The sequence below is a fragment of the Quercus suber genome, unplaced genomic scaffold, assembly GCF_002906115.3.
Source record: "Quercus suber isolate HL8 unplaced genomic scaffold, Cork oak 2.0 scaffold_110, whole genome shotgun sequence".
Lineage (NCBI taxonomy): Eukaryota > Viridiplantae > Streptophyta > Magnoliopsida > Fagales > Fagaceae > Quercus > Quercus suber.
Window position 1 is genome coordinate 911,352 of NW_027069575.1, and position 24,764 is coordinate 936,115.

Below are 24,764 nucleotides of genomic sequence, written 5' to 3' on the forward strand. Positions count from 1 at the left end.
ACTTCTCTTTTTCTTTCAACCGATCCTCTTTCGTCCTTCCTGGGAGTTGGGAGTATCATTGACGAATGACGATTGTGGAATGGAGATGTGGGTCATGCTGCATATGGGCAGCAACCATGGGTTTCTTTGGATAGTGTCGATGGGCGGCCATTTGTATTGAGGAGATTTGGTGCCATGGGTAGTGTGACTTGTGAGCCTGTGAGGTGGGTGCAGTGGGGTTGGTGTGAGTAATGCCCGGGGATGCTGCATGTTATAGGAGTCCGATCGATGAAATGAGGTTGGTGTTAATGGCCTGTGGGTGGAGTAGGTGGGCATTTGATGCTTCGGTGCATCATATGTGTCATTTTCAGAACTCAATACTAGTTCATTCAGGTGTAAGTTGTAAGTTGTAACCAGCAAGAACTTGGATAAGGCACAAAATATCATAGAAAATATCAGCTCTCACATAAATTTTCAATCGGACTCACCATGCAAAGAGATAGTATTATGCGATTCTTTCTGTGATAAGTTGTTTTATTTTTTATTATTATTTTTTTTTGTCTTGAGACTTTCTCAACTAGTCAAAGGTTCAATAATCTACCAAATTAGACCCTTGAAGCCAAAAAGCTTCCAAAATTTGTATTGATTCTTGTAGTTAAATTGATAATTTTTAGTATTTTTAAGTAAAAAGCCAAATTGAAAAAAGTATTAAAAGTTCAAATTTGTTCATTTAATTTTATTTTAAACATGAGCCGAGCTTAATTAAACTCATTATCAAATAATATTATATGTTCAAATTTGGTTAATTTTCTTGTCGAAAAAGCTTTAATTTGCTTATGAGATAGGATTACTTGATTAACTTATTTTCTATATAGTAAAACCATGACTAAAAATTTTAACCAATTCACAAATTCTTGAAATTTTACTACAAATTAATTGTTTTTATTATCAATAAGTTACAAATAATAATTTAATATCATATGAACCAATATACAAACTTATACCATTCAATCTCAAATTATGTAAGTTATTTTTATACAAGTATACATATAAAAATATAATTTATTTATAGTTAAATCAAACTTCATGTTCACGAATGCATTATTATGTTTGAGTGTGACTTGTTTAGTAGTTAAGCCTAAACATAGTTAAGCCTATCAAAAGATTGCCAAGATTTTTATAACTCAATTAGTTGGCACCTCTTGATATTTTCAACAGAAATATAAGTTCACGTCTCTCACCCCTAATGATCTATGTATAAAAAAAATTAATATCAAAAAATAATTTTTTTAAATAAAAAAAACCTTGAAATTTAATTTAACAAAACTTTTTAAGAGGCTTGAAAAAAAAAATATTTATGTTTTTTCTTAAAATTAAAATCCAACTTATACACACTTTAATTTTCCAAGTACCGTATTTCTTTTAGCCATTGTACCCTGTGAAAGGACATGTATTTTGTGTGTCATACTCATTCGTAGTACATGATCACATCCTCACGTATTTGATTTATTGCACGCTTATCTTCACCAATATAATAAGATGTAACGTACACGTAGAAAAGTGAACTACGCACGCAAGTACGTCTCAGTATTATCCTCAGTAATTAATTTATTATTATACTAGTTGTACACTTTCTGTAAATAGGCGTGGAGTTCTGTATATGGAATGAATTCGAGTCTAAAAACATTCACCCAAAAAATAAAAAATAATAATAATAAAAAAGCCTAACCGTCAAACAACTTGTAAGCTAGTAAAATCCAACTAACATTCAGCCTCAGAGATCTCCGCAGCATCCTCACCTGCCACCTTCTTTAAAAAAATCTTTGTCTTCCCAAGGAATCCCAACTAGATGGCACCTGACAAGTGACAATAATACATAAATGACCTCACTTCCTAATCTAATTCCATAAAATACTCAAAACACAACAAAGAAACATGAAGTCAATTTGAATTAATTTACTCCCAACATTAACTAAATTTATTCAATAAAAAAAAAACATTAACTAAATTTGAATTAATTACTAAGCTAAATTACATGTTCAACTAATTAAGTTAATTTTGTTGTAGAATAAACTCAAACTTGCTCACTAGTTATTTAGCTAATTATGTTCTTTTCAGTTTTTATTTCTTCACAAAATATGCTTATAATTAATAACTAAGTTAGTTAGAATGAATTAATTTGAGTTAATTATATCTAATGATTTTTGTTTTTGAACTTATAAAAGCTAGATAAACAAACTCTATATTGTTAAATATTGCATATAATTTTACTACAAAATAGACTATTTATATTGCCAATCTTAAGTCTATTTTAAACATTTATTTTTTAATAAAGTTTCGCATTTGCTAGTTTGTTTATAAGCATATTATTATGTTTAAGCTGAATTATTTAATAAATGAGCCCCAACTAAGCTAACTTAAACTCGAGATTGACTTATTTGCTAAATAAATGAACATAAAGCTTTGTCTTGAGTGAGCTCAACCTTTTTCATAAACAACTTGATTTATTTTAAATCTCTATCAATAATTTATCTCCCACAAATGAAATTTAATATTCTAGTATATATGTTGTAATTATCTTTAAAAAAATATTTAATAATACAATTTTATTACTGAATATTTCAAAAAATTTAAAAATAAAAAATTTATTATGTATTCTAATTATCTTGATCATTTATTTATAGTATCTAACCAAATAACTTGAAAATTGCATAGTTTGCAATTTGCACAAATATTTTCAACAACAAAAGGATATTTTGAGCTAAAAAATTCGGAAATAGAAAACACAGCTAGATTAGGTCCAATCAAAAAGGCTAAAAAAGCCCAAAACATAACCAACTACCATTCAACTCGTTCAATCAATTCCCTCCACCTGTCTTCCCCCCATTGGCTACTCCTTACCTCCCTCCCTAAGCAAACAAATTCTTCGTCAAACGCCACTGTGGTAGAATCCTCTACAACGTACTTAAAAACCTAAACTCATCTCAACCGTCAAAATAAATAGGTCCCACATATCCAGCGCTCCAGATCCATCTATATCCTGAAACTCAACACAGGAGATCCCACCCTCAGTAGGACTTTCAGCTTTTTAAAAAGGCTGTTCACAACGCACAAACTCACAAAGCCAAAAAAAAAAAAAAATGGATAACAGATTCTCTCTCTTTCTCATCTCCGCTCTCCTCTTAATCTCCGCAACGACGTCGTTGCCGGAAAACTCAGACGATGCGTTGATCCGACAAGTCGTCGACGCCGATGCCGGCGTTGGCGAGACTCTAAGCGACGATCCTCTGCTCGGGGCGGAGCACCACTTCACGCTGTTCAAGAAGAAGTACGGCAAGTCGTACGCGAACCAAGAGGAGCACGCGTTCAGGTTCAAGGTTTTCCAGAAGAATCTGAAGAGAGCGCGCCGACACCAGAGGATGGACCCGTCGGCGATCCACGGCGTGACTCAGTTCTCCGATCTGACTCGCTCCGAGTTCAAGAGGACCGTCTTGGGATTGAGAGGTAGCCGAAGGCTCAGACTCCCCACCGATGCCAACACCGCTCCGATTCTTCCCACCGAAGGTCTCCCCGAAGATTTTGATTGGAGAGATCACGGAGCTGTCACCGAAGTCAAAAATCAGGTATCGTTTTTATTTTTCTTTTTTTAAAAAAAAATTATTATTATATTTTTAGATTATAGAGTTGCTAAATATTGAATTTTTGGTGTTTGATCTGTCTGTGGAAGTGTTTGACTGGTTCTTTATTTTCTATATATAAATTTTTAATTTTTAAATTTAAATTTGATATATATATATATATATATATTAGATTTCTGAGTTAGTAAAGTAATTTCAGTTTTTGGTTTTTGATCTGTGTGTGGAAAAGTTTATTTATTTATTTTATTAGTTTTTGCTACTATTCGTGTTTAGTTTTGATTGGATTGATTTTTTTTTTTTAGATTGAATTTTGAAATAAAAATTTCTAAAGTTAGTGGTTAGATGTGTAATTATATTGTTATTTTCAAAATTTTTTTTAATAAAAAAAATATGTTTTTGGTGTTTTATCTGTGTGAGGAAATGTTTTGGCTTTGATTTCGTTTTTGTTTAAATTGTATTGAAATTTGGTTTTTGTGTTTGAAAAAATTGTATAAAAGTAGTGATGTTATTTGTTTTATATGTTTATTAATTTTGGTGGTGATTGTGGAATAGGGTTCATGCGGATCGTGCTGGAGTTTCAGTGCAACTGGGGCCTTGGAAGGTGCTAACTACCTTGCCACCGGGAAGCTCGTTAGCCTCAGCGAGCAACAGCTTGTGGATTGTGATCATGAGGTCGTATTCTTTTGCCCTTTCCCTAATTATGCTTTAATATGAAGGTTGATTTTGATTAATTTTATTAATTTGGCAAAAACAGACATAATTGTGCATTTAAGTGTGTATATGATAGATGTGAATGTGTGATCAATTTATATGGTATCTTTCATAATACAAAGTCTGTGTTTATTTGTCTTAATTAGATATGAAAAGTTGTTCTTTCGTGTAATCAAGTGTTTATTCAGTTGTGCTTATTGGATGGCTTGTGCTGAAGTACAATGATGAGCTAAGGATTGATAGGTTGGAGAATGATTGTGCTCTGTTTCGTGGTATTGACTTTAAATTGACATGAAAACTGAAAAATCATTCCTTTTCGTTACAAAATGAGTTTTATTGCAGTTGTACTTTTGGTGCTGTAGTACAATGATGAGTTGAGTGATAGGTTGTACAGTGTCTATGCTTTGTTTTCTTGTTACTACAGGTCTTATGTTGCTGAAATTTAACTGGAAATATACATAAAGAGTTGGAAGTCACTTTTAAATTTGGTCATACTGCTCTTAATATAGATATTAAGCAAACCCATCATAGTGCTTCGTTGGAAGGTTTTGATAGTCCACCAGCTTGAGTTTTTTTTTTCTGTTTTGGCAATAATATGTGATTTCTGGTTCTGCCTATTGACTAATCTTGTCATTATTGACAATGGTTTTTACTTGTTTTTCCCAACATGTTTCTCTAAAAAAGTGTGGGTACAATATTTTTGCGTTTTACACTAGAACTTAATGTTTGTTGTATTAAACTTATTATCCTTTTTATCTATCTGTATGTTTATCCTCTGGCATTACCTATTTCTGTGAGTGGATCAATAGAATTTGGCACTGAGGATGGAATTTATTACTTATTTTGCTATGGTTTTAATTCCTACGTGCTGTATCATTGGTTCACATGTTATGTTTGATTTTTTAATTGGGAACACCTTATGGAAGATTATTACACGAATTCTATTAGCTAAGCTTTCAGTTCCTGTTTTATCTTATGGTTAAACCTGTGCCATGAATTATAGATGCTGATTCTTTTGCACCTGTGGTGAAAAGGGTGGTTCCTGTGTTCTTTCTTACTCAGTTACTAAATTAAGCTTGTATTATTCTGCAGTGTGATCCAGAAGAGGCAGGTGCATGTGACTCTGGTTGCAATGGCGGGTTAATGAACAGTGCCTTTGAGTACACACTCAAAGCTGGTGGACTCATGAAAGAGAAAGATTATCCATACACTGGTACTGACCGTGGAACCTGCAAATTTGACAAGAGCAAGATTGCAGCAGCAGTGTCTAACTTCAGTGTCGTCTCACTTGATGAAGATCAAATTGCTGCCAATCTTGTTAAAAATGGCCCCCTTGCAGGTGAGCAACTTTGTTGCAGCATTGACATTTTACCACAAGAACACATCCTACTAATATCATTTGCTATATTTGACTACAATTAACAAACTCTTCTCTTTGCCTAAATGTAGTGGCTATCAACGCGGTGTTCATGCAGACATATGTGGGTGGAGTTTCATGCCCATACATATGCTCAAAGAGGCTTGATCATGGTGTGTTACTGGTTGGCTATGGCTCATCTGGTTATGCTCCAGTCCGAATGAAGGAGAAGCCATACTGGATCATCAAGAACTCATGGGGTGAGAGCTGGGGAGAGAGTGGTTTCTATAAAATCTGCAGGGGCCGCAATATCTGTGGAGTCGACTCCATGGTCTCCACTGTCGCTGCAGTCCAAACCACCGCACAGTAGGGGGCATGAATTTTAGTGGATATTCATCACACCAAAATTTCTGTATATATAAGAAATGTGGCATTTAATTTATATTGCAACTTGATGTCACAGACATTATAGCTCGCAAATTATCCCAGAACATTGAAGATTGAAATATCTCACTGGGATTAATCTCTGTATTTACGTTTTTTAGTGCATGTTCTGCTTTTTTAAATCCCCGAGTCTCCTATCCTGTACTATGTTTCTGCTAACTGCTAAGTTCTTTGTCTTTTTCATATTATTATTTAATATGATAAGGGCATGTTTGGTTTTAATTTTTAAATAATATCATACGTATTTTTACAATTTTTTTTGTTCACTCGTATTTTTAAAAAATATAAACAACATTACTCTAGTAATAAAGCTCTCAAGTCACATTGATAGATAGTTTTTATTCTCAATTTTAAAGAAATTGATTTTCAGACCCAAATCCGTGAGTCATTGCTAGGGCAGTATATTATTTAACTAATTTTGATATTTATTTTTAACAGTGGACTGATCTTTGTCGTAAATATTCATGGCATGTCAGATTAGTACTCGTATAGTCGTATGTTTGAATCATTCAACATATGAAAACTAATTTTTTATAATTACAAAGTATTTGAAATTGAATTTTGTAACTATATTCGAAGGATAAGCAAAAAAAAAAAAAAAATCGTGATATTTGTTGGGTGCGAAATATGACCAGACCTGATACTACCAACCGGAAAGCAGGACTTGTGCCGTATACCATGTTCATACGTAGACCATTACGAAGTAGAGTATCTATATAAATGAATTGAGCTCTTTATAAACAGTTTGGGTTGCACTATGGAAAAAGTATATTTATGTTCATTTATTGAGTAAACAAATCTAGGTTTAAACTCAACTTAAACAAATCAAACTCAATAATCAATATAATAATAAGCTCTCTATCTCAACAAAATATATATATATATATATATAAGTTTGAGATTGAATTGTGTAAGTTTGTAAATAAGTTTATAAGATACCAAATCATTATTATAAATTATTAATAATATAAATTTTCTATTATACCAGATTAACTAATATTATTCTTATAAATTTATAAACCAAAACTATTCTATCTAATTAACTCAAATAATATAATTTTAATAATTAATTTTTAGTATACATTTGTAGTGGGTAAAAAAAAAACACTCATATTTATTATTCATGGGAAAAGAGAAGTTAATCAAGTAACTCATGAACAAAATTGAGTTTTATGAAAAGAAAATGAACCGAACTTGAATATGCAATTTAGCTTGGTAAAGCTTGATTTTGACTTGTGTTCGAAATACTATTAAACGAACCAATTTTAAACTTTCAATACCTATTGACTAATTTATAATCCTATCTGGAAGATCCATTTTCATAAATGTAACCAGTTGCGTTGGCATTGATATTAGCTTTTATGTTATATTGTAATCCTATGATGACGTGACAATCATTCCAAATGTTTGTTTATTTGTTTTGTTTTCTTAAATCTTAATCTCTATATTTGGTCATTTTCTCCTTGTATATGTGATATTTAGAGTAAAGTATACTTTTGTTCCTTAAAGTTTGAGTTTATTTTTTTTTTGAGCATTTACATTTTAAAATTTTCATTTGAACCTTTCATGTTTGATCTTATTTACATATTGGCCATTTTGTTCATTTAAGATAGGAATATGTTTTTTTATGAGATTCCGACATTGTATAACATTTTGATTCATGAAATAATTAAATATGAAGGACATTTAACAATTAGATTACTATTAGAAATTTTTTTAAAAAAAATGACCAATATAAAAAACAAAACTAATCGTCAATGACTAAAATATCTGCCCCAAACATCAAGGAGGTGAAAGTGTACTATCATCGCTTACAAGATTTGGTAGGGGACATTATTAGGCAGTCGGGAGTAGGGACAATTTCATATATCGGCATGAAGGACAATTTCATTTATTTGACTTACAGAATGGGATGACTCCGTCCTCTGATATAGCAACTAGAATAGAAATTTGACTCTTGTTCGTCTTGCTAACGTTTGAGTATCTTATACCTCCACTCTTTCTTGTTTGCTTAGAGAATTTTTTTTTTGTCATATAATGAATGGTCCCTAATTTAATGGACTAGGCAACATCACAAGGCTCTCCACTCTCCAAGACCACAAATGTTTTATTAGGCTCTTGACGTAGTTTGATGATCCTTGCATGAAACAAGTAGTATATTCAAGTAGTCCAAGGGCATTACAGCTAAAACTCAAGTAAGAATGGGTAACGTTTGACAAGAAGTGAGAGCCTGGGACGATCCATTTGGACCAGTGACTGTGAACCTCATATCCCTTCACTTTCTCACTATCCAATCTCTAAATCCATCACCAATACAATGATTTCTTATCCTTCCAACATAGGGACGAAAAAGGGATCAGTCATGAACCAATTACCAAATGCTGCCATGCAAGAACATTGCTAATATATCTAGCTAGACCAAAACTTCATGCTTATCAAAGTAGTAACAACAAAAGTTCAATAATTACCTCATTCTCCATCTGTATAATGGTCAAAGCAGTGACTCTGATATCACGTTAGAAAATATTGAATGAATTGTATTGTATTCTTCACTTAATAAAATATACAAGAGTGCCTTATATAGGATGCATAGAAATATAGTACAAGAGTATCATATATGTAATACAAATATGTATGTTAAGTAAGACAAGTAAAGTGGATCTAAAACCCACTTTAACCAAAAAACTAATTACATATTTCCAGTAAAAGACAAGTCACATGCTTCCAGTAAACAAGACAAGTAAAGTGGATCTAAAACCCAAATTTTTACGCTTAAAAAAAAAAACTAATAACACACTACCAGTAAAAGAAATGATAGATCAACCTAACTTGTATTGGTATACACCACCCGAAGCAATTCCCTCCCCATCTGTAACTCACTTTCCTCCAACTTTAATTAAACTCATTAATTTTCCTTTAACATCAATCTAAGTATTCAAGTTTATATAGTTTCACTAAAAAAGTTTACATTAGTTTGCTTAACTCTTTCACTTGATCATATTGGACACTTCTTATTTGATTGTGATAAATACGTTATTTTATCATTATTGACCGAATTTATTTAAACTTGCTAAACTCTTACTTTTGCTTTACAGAGATTATCCTACGGCTTACCAAGATAGATACTTCTACTTTTGATAATAACCTATATAGAATACTTCTAAGTTCAACTATCCCTACAAATCCGGTTCCATCCACCAATGTACAAAAGCACGTCACACGTTTCAAGACTAAACATCCTAAATCAGTGCTTTTTTCTTTGTTGCCAATGAGTCTAAGCAAATTTTTCCGAGTCTAAGCAAATTTTTCCAAGTTTCAACAACCGAAATCAGTGCATTTTTCTTTGTTGCCAATGAGTCTAAAGTTTCAACAACCAAAATCAGTGCATTTTTGTTTGTTGCCAATGAGTCTAAGCAAATTGTTCGGCAGATGGGAGCATGTGTTAAGAAGATAGTTGTAAAACTAAAACAGTACTTTTCATGGGTGCATGTAATTGGTCTTCTAACATGATTCACAAAAACACCACATTAACTAATTAACGCATCATGTTTGTCATGTGTAAATCAAAATCACCTACACTAATGACCACTTATTTTGACATATGATTCAATATCCTTGAAACTGTCTACTCATCATGACTATCATGTTCACTTAAATCATGTGTATCAATTGGTTCCATTATCAATGAATCGTGCTAGAGAGAGATATTATTATATCAATAGATTTAGTATTAATTTCTCATTCAAATTCAAGCGCACACAAGCTTAACATAGAAACCACTCTGACCAGCAACATCACGCACTACGTTTTTTTTTTTTTTTTTTTTTTTTAATAATAATAGCTATAAATAAAAAGATGTTTAAATATTCTTATTATTACACATGCCCGCAACAGCTATTACATACCAAGCCTCTGGCCTAACAATGAACTGCTTATTCCTTCCAGTAACAAATAAACAACAACCAGATTGGGTGCTGCTCACAATAAAAAAAACTTCTACGAAACCTCGTTCAAGGTGCAGCTCACCTTGTCATGTCCAAATGAAAGAATCAACATAACCCATAATTATGCACACTCAACTACATTGTTTTTGGCCTGCAGTGCCTAAGATTCATTCAAAGACTCAATTCATCTTCGTCACCAGTCCATGCAAATGAGAATGGATAGAACTTGTAACCATCTCCTTCATAAAACTTGTTTTGGAACTCCACCCAGTGAAGTCGCAAAGCATGTAGAAAAGCACTGAGAGTTTCCATCACTAGCAACACCCCAACAGTAGCACAAATGAAACGATGATACCCACTATAAGGATAATTACATTGTTGTACCTGTGACATATATGAAAGGATTATTATTTCGTTCACTTCCTCAATGACTTATGCAGTAAGACTGCTAACTCAGGCCTGATTCCTTGGCAGTCCTAATGCTGAATGTAGGGAATAATCCACTGGGTGATCAAAATGAAGGAAATGAAAAATGAACCCTGATAGGGTGTGTTTAATCATGAGTACCCAGTGGTCAATTCTCTACATTCCAAAAATAACTGTTTCGAAGGGCCTTTTAATTATGAAAGTAATTGACATACCCCCAAGCAAGCATTAGAAGTTTATCATAGAACACGCTCGACAACTCCGAGTGTGCAAGACTGTACAAATTGAAGAAACAAGACCAAATGCTGATTAGATCCCCTTACAAATATGAAGCATGTCACATGCATAATTAGTCTCTACTTATAAATATGAAACAAATGTGCAAATATAATTTATTGGCTACTGACAAATATATCTTTTGTGTGAATAACATACCACAGGAAAGGTTCAATTGGTTCCCATGATTTCAAAATTGAACAAGACATGTGCAACAAGGTTTTTTTTTTTTTTTTCTTTTTTTTTTTTTTTTAAGTAGATGGTGCGGGATGGGGAGGTGGAGTTTGAAACATAGACATGAGAATGAGATATCGCAAAGGATACCATTACCACGATGATATCACTTGAACCCCGTGCACAACAGGGTTTAAGGACCAAACAATTGTGCAATTATCACTTTTGTTTTAATTATTTTTATGTACCCAGCCAGTATTGAACCCATGATTTCACCCCCCACCCATTCACATGGAGAGAGGAAGTGCAATTTGTGATAGAGCCCATTGGCAGTAAACACTGGAAAAAGCTACCACAGCACCTCTTGGTAGATGTCATGTGCTCTTCAAAATATAAGGAGATACAGCACACACAAAGAGTTGCGCATTGTGCCCCACCATTCGATAGAGTAAGGCCCCTTGTACAAAAAGGGAAGGAGCCCATCCTTGACTTAATGGATGAATCAGGAAGCTTCACATCTTGAGTGGGTCAAGAAGTGGGATCTTCTACAAGGATCACATGCTAGCCATTTTTTAATTAGATTTTGCCAGGTGGATCACCATGGTGTAGAAGACAAGGTTTTATTTGCATGTTATAAACAGGAGTCTTAAATTGGGCCAAAAAGGAGGAACTCATGATAAGGACAATCAGGTCGCTGCCATAATAACCTGACTTTATATAGAAATACACAAAAAGTCTTAAATTGATCAAAAAGAAGAAAGCTCATGATAAGGACAATAAGGTTTGTTTTCACAACCTAACAATATATAGTAATGCAAAATCACAGATGCATTTGAACGAGAGCTGAGATTGGAATATAAATTCAAGTTTGTAGCAGCATACCTTAGTGCCCATAGACGAAGATAAGAAGCTGTATTTGAGACTGATCCAAGCACAAATTCTATGGTATGTATGAGTTGGTGTACAAAAACTTCACTGAACTCAAACTCCTCATGATCATGGGAATCATGATTTGCCCCCAATTGAAAGTTGTCCTCTGAGCTCTCAAGCGGTGTGTAGGAGTGGCCCCGATGCCTCTGAAGCAACTCAAAAATCAGAACCATAGGAAATATAGACAAAAATAATACTATGATCATATTGGGCAAGAGAAACAGTAACAAGAATATAAGAAAACTAAAAGCATACGTCTTGGTGTTGCTTCTTCAAAATAAAAGGCTTTGGAATTAGCATCCAGGGTACAGCAACAAGGGCCAGTAATAGTAGCGCAAGCTGGTAATGGAAAAAATCAAAGTACTATAAGGAACAGCCACATGTGGTTTTCAAAGAAAATGAACTTAAAAATAAAATAAAATGAGAGGCAACCTGCAGTGTCTTCTGGCCAGCAAAAAGCTGGTTTTCGCCCAGATCATCAGTGGGACTTAGGAACATGTATATCATTACATGGTATAGGTCAGCTTGAGAACCAGTGGACCACTTCACAATGATAAGAAGGGACAGGTAGCCAAACAAACTGTTTAAGAAAATCAGCTGGGGAATAAATTGGAACCTGGAATAATGCAGCTGTGTAAGTTAAAATTAACAACAAGCTGAAAGAATTGAAAATAATATGTTATGTACAATTAAGTTATAACTCAATAATCAGATATTTGCAAATGTTAGTTAAGAATTGAAAATAATATGTGATGTACACACATTAATAAAATCTGATAGCTCTTGAAAAGCTTGAAAATGCTCAAGCATGCAAAAAACCAGAATGGCAGAATATTACCAGACATTCACGCCATTCCGAAAGAATTTGGCATTGCAATAGCTTAGTATGATTCCAAGGTTCATCTGGGCTACCCCAAGAAGGATTGACATTTTCATCTTCAATGAGTTCAGGAATGGCAGCTCACTGCGGGAACCATGCCATACAGGATCTACACCAAATGGGTAAGTGGGACGCACCTTAATCAAGCCCATGGTAGTAGAATCTCTGCCAAAAAGAAAGGGGCGAAGCCAATTAGACTATCAAATATAATTTAAAAGGTACAAAATCACACAGTACAATGTGCCCAAGAGTTTAGCCACTTGCCTACAAGAAAGATCACGACATGCATACGCGGAGGGAGCAAACAGCTCAAATGGGACCGAGAAGAATTCATTATAGATCAAACCTGTGTAGATTGAGAAGAGTGCCATCAACAAAATACAATAACGACCACCAAACATCATTTCCATGATGTCTCCAAGCTTCTGCAAATGAGCAGAATAATGATTTAATTAGATTATACCACAAAGAAATTTGAACATATAATAAAAGAACTGCATACCCGACTTTTAGTTTGCAGAGATTTGTACACCAGAAAAATATCCAAATAAAAATCTTGCAGGATGAATGTTTTTTAACAAGCGCAAAATAAATCCTTCACCATCTACAGATATTTTTATTTTCATTCATTGCATATATATACTTAACTTCACAGGTTTTCATTAACAAGACATTGCCATTACAATTTTTCTTAGTTGTTACCTTGCTGGAGGCATAAGACTCATTTTAGCATAGTTCTATTAATTAATACTTGCTTAATCCCACTAAACCATGCTAAAACATTCATTAACAATAGCGTATGTTTATTCAGCAAGTTCCAGATATAATCAAGGAAACTTGATACAAGTATAAATCTATGAAGCATGGATGCGGCTGGGAGGGTGCCGCACCAGAGTCCGACACGGGGTGCAGCGTCTGACATGGCTGCCCACGCATCGGTGCCGCGTTTGAGCTTCTTTTTTTTTCTTTTTTTTTTTTTCTTCACAGATTCGTGCCAACTCGGCTCAATTCGCGCTGACTCGGCTTTGATTCGCGCCAAACTGGGCAGATTCAGCCAGAATCAAGCTGTATCAGCCAAATCGGGTCATATCGGCCAGCAACCGAAACAGGCCAAAACGGACCGAAATAGCCGAAATCGGCCTTAAATCATGCCGAAAAAGCCGAAATCAGCTTTGAATGAGGCCCAAACATCCAAAATCTGTCTTTCCTTAATTTTATTCTGAATATTTGTTGCTTCTTTTGTGTTTTTTTTTTTTTTTTTGTTTTGTGTTTCTTGCCTTCTTCTTTCTTTGTTTTGTGAATCAAGGCATTGTAATGTGTTTTTTAAGAATATTTTAATAGTAAAAATATATAGAAAATATAAATAAAAATATTTTTAATAATTTTTAAAATGCACCCGTGTTTCATAGGTATAAATATGAATAGAAACAAAAGTCTAGCAAGCATGATATGAGAAGGATTTCTTTTCCAGAAACCAGGGCATTCCTGTGTAAATCAATATGTACAGGTAAGGGGAGAGGATGTGGTTGTTGATAAAAGCAATATCAGCAAAGTCCATAATATAATTAAGACACTAAAATTCCGCATATTGCCAAAATTTCTGTCCAAGTGTGATGACCCTATATGTAAAAAGTGTAACTGCAATTAACAGACCCAGAGCAAAAAAATGATTATCAAATTGACAAATTGGTTTGTGCAGGTTCCTGGGTGTAAGCTTATTATCTACAAAATAACAGAAGGATGGGCATGATACTGAGCCATCATTACAGAAAGAAGAAGATATATTTACTTGATGGAGAAAAGGCATAGAGTAATGCAACTATGAAGGCAGAGGAAATAAAATGCTGGAATGGTACAATCTTATAATACTGTTTTGCATTTTAATATATAAATATTAAAATATCACAACACAATTCTAAAGATTACCTGACTGGAAAATTTCTTCTCCCTGATTATTAGATATAAGGTTGCAAGTAGTAAGCATATTCCATGCCCCCAATCACCAAACATGACAGCAAAAAGAAACGGGAATGTAACAATAGTGTATACAGTAGGATTTGCTTCTTGATATTTAGCCACCCTGCATTTACATCAAATAACATATTTTATCATTATATGTAAATCTAGAACTCCTACGTTAATTTTTCCATTTATGTGTATATTGCATTTATTAAGTCTACAAATGTGTCCTTCATAAATAGTTACCATGTGAATAAGTGCAATACTATATACCACGCCATAAAAAAGGACAAATTACAGATATATGTTTTTTCCTATTATAGAGCTATCGTCTCATTTAAATTACATTAGTATAGAGAAGTGGCTATGGTGGATTAAAAATGAGATCAAAACATGCAAAAGTTTCCCAAAATATGACCCGAATGATTATTGCTTCTGCAGGGGATTTTTTCTTTTGTTTTGTGTTTTTTTTTTTTTTAGGGGGGGTTGTGTTGGTGTGGCAATTTACATACACCCAGGTCTAGAACACACAACTTCAACCTCCACCATGCTCTTACAAGAGGAAGAGGTGCCATTTGAATTAGAGCTCATAGGCACTTCTGCTAGCAAACAATTAATAGTTTTAAATATACTCTGCCCCCTTCAAGTTTGACCAAAATTTCAATTTGGTCCCTTCAACTCTAATTTCATTTATTCTCCCAATTTACAAATTCATCTCCCAAAGGACCAATTTGTGGCTGAAGTTTCAACCAAAATATATGGAATACAAATATCAGAAGCAAATTTGATGATAAGCTCGTGAAAATATGCATAAGATCATCAGATGATAGTCAAAGCACAAAATTTGTCTAGTTTAACTTGTGGATGTTACATTGAAGCACTTACAAATTTATAGGGGCCTAATTGTTTTATTGGAACTAGAATGGCTTAATTGAAATACTTTGTTCTAACTACTTGGAGGAAAGCTGTGTCTACACTAACTAATCTGTTACATGTTAAATTTTGTCCACCACATATGGACGTTCTAAAAAGGTGTAGTCAAGCCTTTAAAGTTCAGATTATGTTTAACTTCATAGTAGCATGTGGCTAGAGACATTTATGCAAGCAGGCACCTAGCATTCACTCCACATCTTTCAATCATCAACAACAATTTTCAACCATTGATATAGTAGAAATGAACACAATGTTAGAGAGATACCCACCCATATGCATCAACAATTTCTTGGAAAGGAGAAGTGAATTTGTTTGTCCGAAAATAGGTAGGTGGTAATTCCTTTGTTTGCAAAACCTGGAAAATTGCTCCAACTTGGGAGTTAGAGTCAAATGATGCCCTCTGCAATGCCTCCTGGATCTGCAAAAGTCAAGCCAGCCATGTTTGAGCATCTGGATAAAAGATGTAACCTGTATATCATAGCAGAAAAGTTTGTTTGATGCTGATGTAACAGAAGGAGAAGAATACCAGTTTTGTTGCAAAAACAGGACTCCAACCCTCGGCAACAAGACATTTTCTTGTCACATCAAGGCTAAGCATGTTCAGGGTGTGATATATAGATTTCTCCTTTCTCACCTTCACAAATTTTAAGAAACATTGTTAAATAACCAAAAGTATTGCAATGTAGCAAACACCAAATTATTTATCTACACAGTGAATAAACTTCGCTGAATATAACAAAACGATTCAGATATACCAAAAACTCCCACTGCTCAAATTGATCTCCAATAGTCTGTAACAAATTGTCCCGTTGCAGCAGTCCAACATCTATAGTAGTCTTCAGCTCTGAGAGTCTCCCTGAAACCTGAACTTAAAATAGTTACAAAGTTGAGCCATATCAATGTATGAAATATGACAAATCAAGCCTTGAAGACCCAATGTGTTATATGGACATACAAATTTTAATTTCCATTAATTAAAAAAGCATATCAAAAGCCAGGACTAGTTCAGAGATTGAGTAACGAGAAACAGGAAACCTCTAATGGCGGGTACAATACACTGACAAAGAAAAAGGTTTCCAGATTTATAGGCAAGCATGCCAATACAATGATACATGACACCTTGGGAAACATGTCATGTTCTTAGAACCCCATTTTCAGGATATAAATCCCACTTCATCATCCCTAATAAAAAAAATCAAGCAAGCTGGTGAGCGTAGAAAATTATACAACCTGCTCATGTCCAATCAATATAGTGCTCGAGAACTCACTACAATGTTTACTATCCGTCCACTATATTGTTCTAGGCATAAAAACACCTGGACCAAGCCAACTGCCAAGACAAGGATGGTCCACAATCTTGGATGGGCGATTATTAGGGGGGGGAGGGGGGGGACCAACAGCTATGACAAGGACCATCTAAAATTTTTGGGTGTGTGATGATCAAAGGATGAGCATGTTGATCCAAATGGCAAGGACAAAGTCATGTCATGACTCCATCAAGAGAACCACACAAACAAGCCTAGTAAGATGTTAGACCTATTTATCAGCTCCAATTTTCTAAACAACCAATTGAACACTAGTAAATTCAGTCACTACTTTTTGTTTACCAATTTTATCTTTTATTATTTCTCATTCCCAACTACTTGTGACTAAAGTAGAAAGGCTTTATCAGTGAAGGTGAACACAAGCCTACAGCAAAAATGGTGGAAATTCAGGTATACCGCATTATATGTGGATTTGGATACACGTTGCGTTGCGTTTCCTGCGTTTTCCCTTTTTTTTTTTTTTTCTCTCTGCAGCACGCGTTTCAGTGTGGGACAACAGCTACTGTTCATGAACAGTAGCAGTATTTTGCTGACTTTTCAACCCTTTTCATCAGTTTGTGGATCCCATGAACTGTTCACAGGACCCACAAAATTCACTTTTCAGCAATTTTTTTTATTAAAAATGAGTCCCACAGCACTATTCATACATTTAAAAATTATTTTGTTACAATGTTTTCAATTTCAGCAAAACAAATTATATCCAAACAAACCCTATGTATCCGACCTCCACAACTTTCATTTATGCCAAAAACTTTTCCAACTAAGATCTAAGAACTTGGGTCTGCTACTCAGAAAGTCAAGAAAAAACCACAATTTCAAGATTCATGCCTTAATCCATGCTACTATATAGTTGATCAGCACTAGGGTAACTTACAAGTTACAACCCAGATTCCCATATAAGTCTAACCAAATTACCAAACCCACTAAATCTATCACATGTTTAGCCCTTACTATTTACACATCAAAAGAAGTCTATCACATGTCAGAAAAGACTTTTGTTAATTAAATTCATTTGGCAAGATCATTGGTGCAGCTGGGATACAGAGTTCATCGTGCATTGTCTGATTGATTAACAAATTATATCAGAGAATCAAATTATCATTCATCTGATAATGAAGGACTATCACATTTCACCCATTGATATTAATCTGTCTCAAATTCCAAGTTGATTCTCATTCCATGCATGAAGACAGGACAAACCAGGAAAAAAATCATACCAAAAAAAAAAATCAATAGGAACCATGAATTAATTGGCTGGAGAGAAAAATTTTCTTCGTGAAAGGACAGCAATCTACCACATTATGATATCAAATAACCCAATAAAAATAAAGACATACCTCAGCGACCATGTGATCTTGTTTATTCAAGTCCTCACTGAAAGGATAGCGATTTGCTCCAAAAGCTTCACATATTTTTAGAATTTTGTTCTTTGCTCTTTCTCCAGAGTAGAAAACTACAAATACATTTTTCTCAACCTGAATAAAGACATGTAAAAGTTAGAGAGGGAAATCTAAGCGTATAGAAAACTAAATTGATAGGCAAAATTAACAGCATGGTTAAATAATGATTTCAGGTAAAATGCTCATAGATTGCATGACAAGTTATGAAAAAGCTAATAGACTATATGACAAGTATACACAAGCTGAAAGAGAAAAAAAAAAAAACGAGAGAATAAACAAGCTGAAACAGTAACCATCACATTTGAAAAGATTGTGTTTATGCATGCCTGTGAACAAGTGAGATAGGCTATTGCATCAGTGAGCATCTGAATTTTCGTTAGGCCTTAGAAACACAAACTCATGTACAAATAACTATGTAAACATTGCATTCAAACAAAGAAGGAAAGGGCATTGCAGTCATCCTGAGCCACCATTAGTCTCTCACTATCTTTTCCCTTTCCTTTCATCTCTCCTCTAGAGCAAGATAGGAGGAAACTTGCTACCCAATCAGATTGTGATAAACAACAGAGTATGAAACTAAAAGAATCACTTTTGTTTTGATATTTCAAAGCTCTCATTGCCATTTATTCTAGGATCATGTCCATAAACACCGATTATAGCCCTCACCAATACTAGCCTTTCCCTCTTGTAATGAGCATAGCTCAGAATGGCCAGCCTGAAGTTCAAGATTAAGAAAATCATCCACCCAACATACACCACGGGTGACCATGGTTATGTCCTTATATATCTGCATGCATTCATGATGGTACAAAGAATATACAAAGTTGAGAACTGAAACAAATGGACCCATAGATGAGAGCAATACATCCAGTCTGGAAGTATGTTTTTATATAAATGGGATAAAAGATCATTTATCTAAAAATGCAATATGTAGCTGGAACTAGCATCTGCCTCTACAACTTACTACTTTACCAATACCATATAAACGGGAGCATTTGTCTAGAAATGCACTATGTAGCTGGAACTAGCAACTGCCCCTACAACTTACAACTTAACCAGTACGACTAGTCAAAACTACCAACCAATACTCCAACAGTTGCACAAGAATGCAGCTGGTACAAAGAAATCATATCATATATTATATAATAAAAGTTAGGTCCTATAGCAAAGGTTGTGCCAAGTGACTATTTTATCTCTGCGCCAAGTTGCTACCCTTTATTAAAGACTTTGGTAAATTGCATTTTTCCTTATAGTTTGGGGTATTTCAAATTAAACCCTAAATTTATTAAGTTTTAATTAAAACCAGAAAATTTTTAAATCATCCTCAATTGACACCCTTAATGAGTCACTATTAACTAAAACCATGCTGTTGGAGGAAATTGGTTGGAGACATGGAATTTATATTACACTCACCACAAAGCTTTCAACTTCAGTCTCCAACTATTTTCATCCAACAACATGGTTTTTATAAGATCCCCCCTCAATAAATTTAAAAGGAGTTTCATAGTTATACTAAATTATTTTATAAACAATTATAATTTTTTGTTTTTGAAAAAAAAAAAAAAAAAACTTGATCTTACATGCACTAAACTGATCATGCAATGCAAGGGCATAATATTTTAGCGACAACCAAGCCTTAGTCCCAAAATTTTGGAGTCGACTATGGATCCTCAACAAACTTGTCAGGGTTAGGCAAAATACCAATATATAAGAAAAGCTTAGATAATAATTTTAGGTGCATCCAAGATAACAAGCTTCAAGAGATTGTTATCCTTATAAACAATAATAATTACTTGCCTCCCATCTTTACTAGAATTGGACATTTCAAGGGAAAATTTTTTTTACTCACCTTCTCACCAGAAATAGGATCAGTCACAGGGTCCTCAACTACAGCTTGCCTAAGAAAAACATTACCCCTAGTAGCACGGAAAAGAATCCTCTCAAATGCCATAGACTTTTGCCTAGGAACAAGGCCTGTGATGAACCCCAACTTAACTTGCTTTGATGAATCAGTTGACATTTCCTTCACAATAGCCAAACAAAAATTAATTACACTGAGGGAAAACAAGCTGCAGCTAGTGCTAAGAAGATAAACCGGCAATTTAAGCTTGTACCTGCTCCAATAATAAAGGTGTATCCAAGGATTCTTCACCAATTTGACGTGATGCATACTCACTCTGTTGTTCCGCTGCGCTGCTACGAGCTGAGTGAAAAAACTCACTAGCCTGAAACAAAATAATATTTCATTTATTTGATTGTCATGTTACAGCTTTACATCACAAGGATAAACATCCTATGAAAGAAGCAAAATAAAGTGATAAAAATAACTGAATTCTGAATCCTGCCTAATCACTAATTGCTAATCGGCATATTTAATGAAAGTTGTTAATTGACAAAAACATGGAGCGTTTAATACTTGGGCATCTAAAAATTTAAGACTCAAGAGCTTCATGCACCTCAGTCAGTGTATACATGCCAAAGTGGGCAGTCACAAGACCTACATGATTACAATAATTTATAGTACAAGGAATATCTGTGTGCGTCTTTGTTTGTACTTTTATGGATTGCAGCCCATGAAGTCAGGGAATGCACACAATGCATGTCTCATGTCCTTGGAAAATCAATAACAATTACAAGCCTCAACTGTGTTGCTTGAACAGAGTTACTTTTTTTCATTTTGAGGCAAGGTGTACATAATTCATAAACCAGCAATGTGACCCAAAGGTCAGCAGCCAATGCTGCTTCAATATGTGACTCAACAATTATCTAACGAAACTTTTCACAGATCAGCAGGCACATCAACTCATTTCTATTATTGATTCAGAAGCCCTTTACCGATTTTTATCTTCTTTTTTTTCCTTGCTTTAGTGACTAACTTCAGCATACCACGTTGCATCCTTCCTTATAACTAACCGTTTTGTTCTATGATAGACCAACAGTTTTTGTAAGCTTTTTCTGTGTTAATGAAAAAAAAAAAACAATTTAAAACAGTTTGCAACTTTGTTGGGTGTTTTCTATTTTCAGTTTTTAAAAACTGGCAATTAAAAATCACTGTGCAGAATAGTTTCACCTGTTTTCAAGAACAAGATGAGAACAAGGTGGCAAACTTGTAAATAAGACAAACCAACATTAAAATCTGGCCCCTTCGTCAATTTTTTGGGTTTCTTTAGATTGTAGTTGTTGGCTGTTTTGACTAAGGGATTGGTCTGGCTGGTGTGGCCACAAGGAGAGGCGGCATGTGGTTGAAGTCTACCTAAGGTGGGGAGGATGTCAGGAGAGGTTGGATTGTAGAATTGGTAGAGGTTTTGCTAGGTTCCATAGGACGCTGTGATTCCCAAAGTTCCAACCCCTCCTGTCATACTTTAGCCAATGCTGGTTCTCTCTCACTCACTCCCACCCTCACCTGATCCTATATGGTGTGATTTTTGGCCACCACTTGAAAATCAGTTGATGGTGGTTGATTGGTCACCCAAAACCCATAAACCCATGATGGCAAAACCACCGACAACGCCCATAGTTGCCAGCAAATCTGCCACTGTCCAACCCTATCAAAGAAACACACAACTCCAAACACCCATATCACCACCAATAGCTGCTGACACTGAAATTGATCAAATCCATGCCACTACAAACCCATGCCCCGCCACCAAGCATCCCCCCACAGGTCAAATCACTGCCACTTTGCAGTGGCATCAAAGGAAGGAAACCAATAAGGTCAAAGTGAGAACTTAATTTTTTTTTTTTTTTTCCAAACAGATTTTTTATTTTAAGAATAACAAATAACAACCTTTTGTTGTCAATCTCACAAACAAAAACACAGCCAATCAAGCCTTAATTCTTGGATTAAACATTGGGAAATAGAATTTCCATCTTAAGCCTTAACAAACCGATTTATACAGAAAAATAAACTGTACCTTCTGAAGAACAAGCTTATATTCCACTAGTTCATTATAAGCACGTTGCAACTTCTCACCATTTGCATTTATTTCGACCAGCTCTGCCTCAAGTTCAGCAAGTTTTACCTGGCATATGCCCAAATAAAAAAAATTAAAGTACAATACCAAAACCTTTTTAAGCCAAGTAGTGGAAATATCAATATACCTCTAAATCATCAATATTGATATCAGCTTGTGTTGCAGACTTTTTTGGAGAAAAACCAGTCTTCAGCATTTGGTCCTTGAAAAAACGTAATCTGCGTGCCATCTCCCCAGATTTTTTTATCTTCATATGCAAAAAGAATTAGCAAACATAGCGACCATACGTTCACATTTGAAAAAAAAAAGGGGAGGTTAACATGTTTAAAATACAGGTTTTTTATTTATTTAATAATCATAAAGATTTTGTATTAGCTCAAGAATGGGATGTTAGTGCTTCTTAAAGACATCAATTTCCCAATTTGACAAAAGAGGACACTTTTAGAATTATCTTATTAAACTTACATTATAACCTATCAAGTCACAGATTTTTACAAACAAAGAAGTTATAATCATGACCAATCCCAACAGTGAAGATGAGCTGAAGCTTTCCACTCTCTATTTGTTTCAGCTAGAGGAATCACTGAAAACACCCACATGTATGGGGTTCACTAGGAAGCAAATAGTATCATACTCCATAATAATTTTAAATATATAAGAATCCACAGCATAAACATATTCAATTTTTGCTACGCATTATAACTTCAATTCCAGTGTATATAGAAATTTACCGGGGCAAGCAATACACTAAGTGCAAGTAGATAATGTGATTGCCTACATAGAACAAAAATCCATTACCTGAGCAGCATAAGTCCGCTGAAATGGGCTCTTATCCGCATTGAGCTGAAAGAATCGAAGCATCAGAATTATTAAGTGTGGGAAATATAACATAAAGAAAAGTTTCTCCAAGCAATATGTCATAATTTTAAGTATCTATAGTACATAAATATACAAAGGATATCATCTTTATACTTCACCAGAACTTCTTTATGTCATCCTTCATAAGCTTAACAATATCAAGCCTCTATTTCTACTCGGATCCTATATCTCGAGCCCCAAAAGGCTCCCAACTCAAAATGTGTAACCTAGTGATTACCAAGGACCTGATATAATGGATATTCCTGAAGCTAATTACACCAATAACCACTTTTTTGCGCTGCTAAATGTATTATAAAACCTAGAAACAGCATCATTGTCATTTTTGAAGTTAAAGCATTAAGTAGATTGTCCTCAGCAATTAAAACAAACGACGATTTCCAATTCATTCGCACAGAATTAAAATCAAACTATTAAGCTGAATTTCACTTCATACTAGACTCTGATAACTATTTTCGCAACCAAACACTCACTCCTCAATCAATCAAAAAAATTTTAAAATTCAGCAAAAAATCTTTCATAACAGCAAAGCATCATCACTAATAGGAATTCAATTGTAGATATTTTCATATGCATAACCAAAAAATTAAATAAATAAATAAATAATCAGCTACTAAAACAAACAATGATTTCCAACACATTCACACAAAATTAAAATCAAACTATTTTTTGAACTGAATGCCACTTCAAACTGAGCTAAATTAACTCGTACCAAAATTCCGATAACATTAACGCAAACCAAACCAAATCCTCACTCCTCGATCAATCGATCACAACCACGTCGATTCAAAAACCTAACAGCAAAGCATCACCGCTAATCGGAGCTCAATTATAGCTATTCACATATGCAAAAATCAAGCTAGGGTTCATCCAAACCGAAAATCACCAAGCAAAATTGAAAAAAGAAGCCTTTAGAGAGAGAGAGAGAGAGAGTACGGACATCTTTGAATTGAAGGAGGCCAAGGTCGCCGAGATAGGAGACGGTGACGTGAGCGGACTCCATGGGAATGATGAGCTGAACCAATTGCATCGACTCCGACCTGAACAGACTCATCGGCGGGCAACATCCTCCTCCTCCTGCTGCTCGAACCTCGCCCATTTTTCTCTCTCTCGCTCTCGCTCACAGTGAGAGTCACAGAGAAACACACCGATTTCCTTGTAGTCTGATTGATATGATAGATTAATATTTAGATCGATCTCCGTCACGCGAGAAATGAGATTGTTTTTTGGCTTTCTTGCTCATTAGCGCCACAAGCTTCCACATCCCTTTCTAATATTTTATATTTTCTTTTTCCTTATTTTATTATATTTGATTATATTTATTAAGTATCTCTATTTTTTTTTTTTTCCTCTGATAAAATCATATATTTAATCTAATTTAAGTGTTTTTTTTTTTTTGGAAAGTATTTTTAGTTTGTAATTTTTTTTAAGGCAAAAGGCAGTAAAGAAAGTATTTTTTTTTTTCCCTAAAGTAGTTGAATTGTTTTTTTATTTTGATGGGAAAAGTAGTTGAATTATTATTTCCTTTTAAATCCATT

The 24,764-nt window shown here is 34.3% G+C and overlaps 2 protein-coding genes across 2 annotated transcripts; one reads left to right on the forward strand and one right to left on the reverse strand.

Moving 5' to 3' along the window:
• Window positions 1-3,103: 3,103 nt before the first annotated feature.
• LOC112027045 (cysteine protease RD19A) lies at window positions 3,104-6,251 on the forward strand. Its single transcript, XM_065775377.1, has 4 exons — window positions 3,104-3,602; window positions 4,170-4,289; window positions 5,421-5,667; window positions 5,778-6,251. The coding sequence occupies exons 1-4, from the start codon at window positions 3,120-3,122 to the stop codon at window positions 6,053-6,055; spliced, it is 1,128 nt and encodes a 375-aa protein (XP_065631449.1). The 5' UTR covers window positions 3,104-3,119; the 3' UTR covers window positions 6,056-6,251.
• A 3,734-nt stretch (window positions 6,252-9,985) lies between these two features.
• LOC112027035 (V-type proton ATPase subunit a3) lies at window positions 9,986-24,489 on the reverse strand. Its single transcript, XM_024059699.2, is given in 19 exon segments — window positions 9,986-10,420; window positions 10,423-10,457; window positions 10,715-10,774; window positions 11,832-12,025; window positions 12,135-12,218; window positions 12,312-12,495; window positions 12,718-12,924; window positions 13,024-13,184; window positions 14,686-14,839; window positions 15,921-16,069; window positions 16,178-16,285; window positions 16,407-16,514; window positions 18,314-18,451; window positions 20,226-20,399; window positions 20,491-20,601; window positions 22,291-22,398; window positions 22,478-22,597; window positions 23,149-23,193; window positions 24,167-24,489. Coding segments are annotated over 19 exon segments (2,475 nt in total). The 5' UTR covers window positions 24,326-24,489; the 3' UTR covers window positions 9,986-10,244.
• Window positions 24,490-24,764: the final 275 nt, after the last annotated feature.

Coding starts and splice junctions, on each gene's coding strand:
- LOC112027045 (XM_065775377.1), top strand. CDS start 3,120: ATGGATAACAGATTCTCTCTCTTTCTCATCTCCGCTCTCCTCTTAATC. Junction 3,603..4,169: donor TCACCGAAGTCAAAAATCAG/GTATCGTTTTTA, acceptor ATTGTGGAATAG/GGTTCATGCGGATCGTGCTG. Junction 5,668..5,777: donor TAAAAATGGCCCCCTTGCAG/GTGAGCAACTTT, acceptor GCCTAAATGTAG/TGGCTATCAACGCGGTGTTC.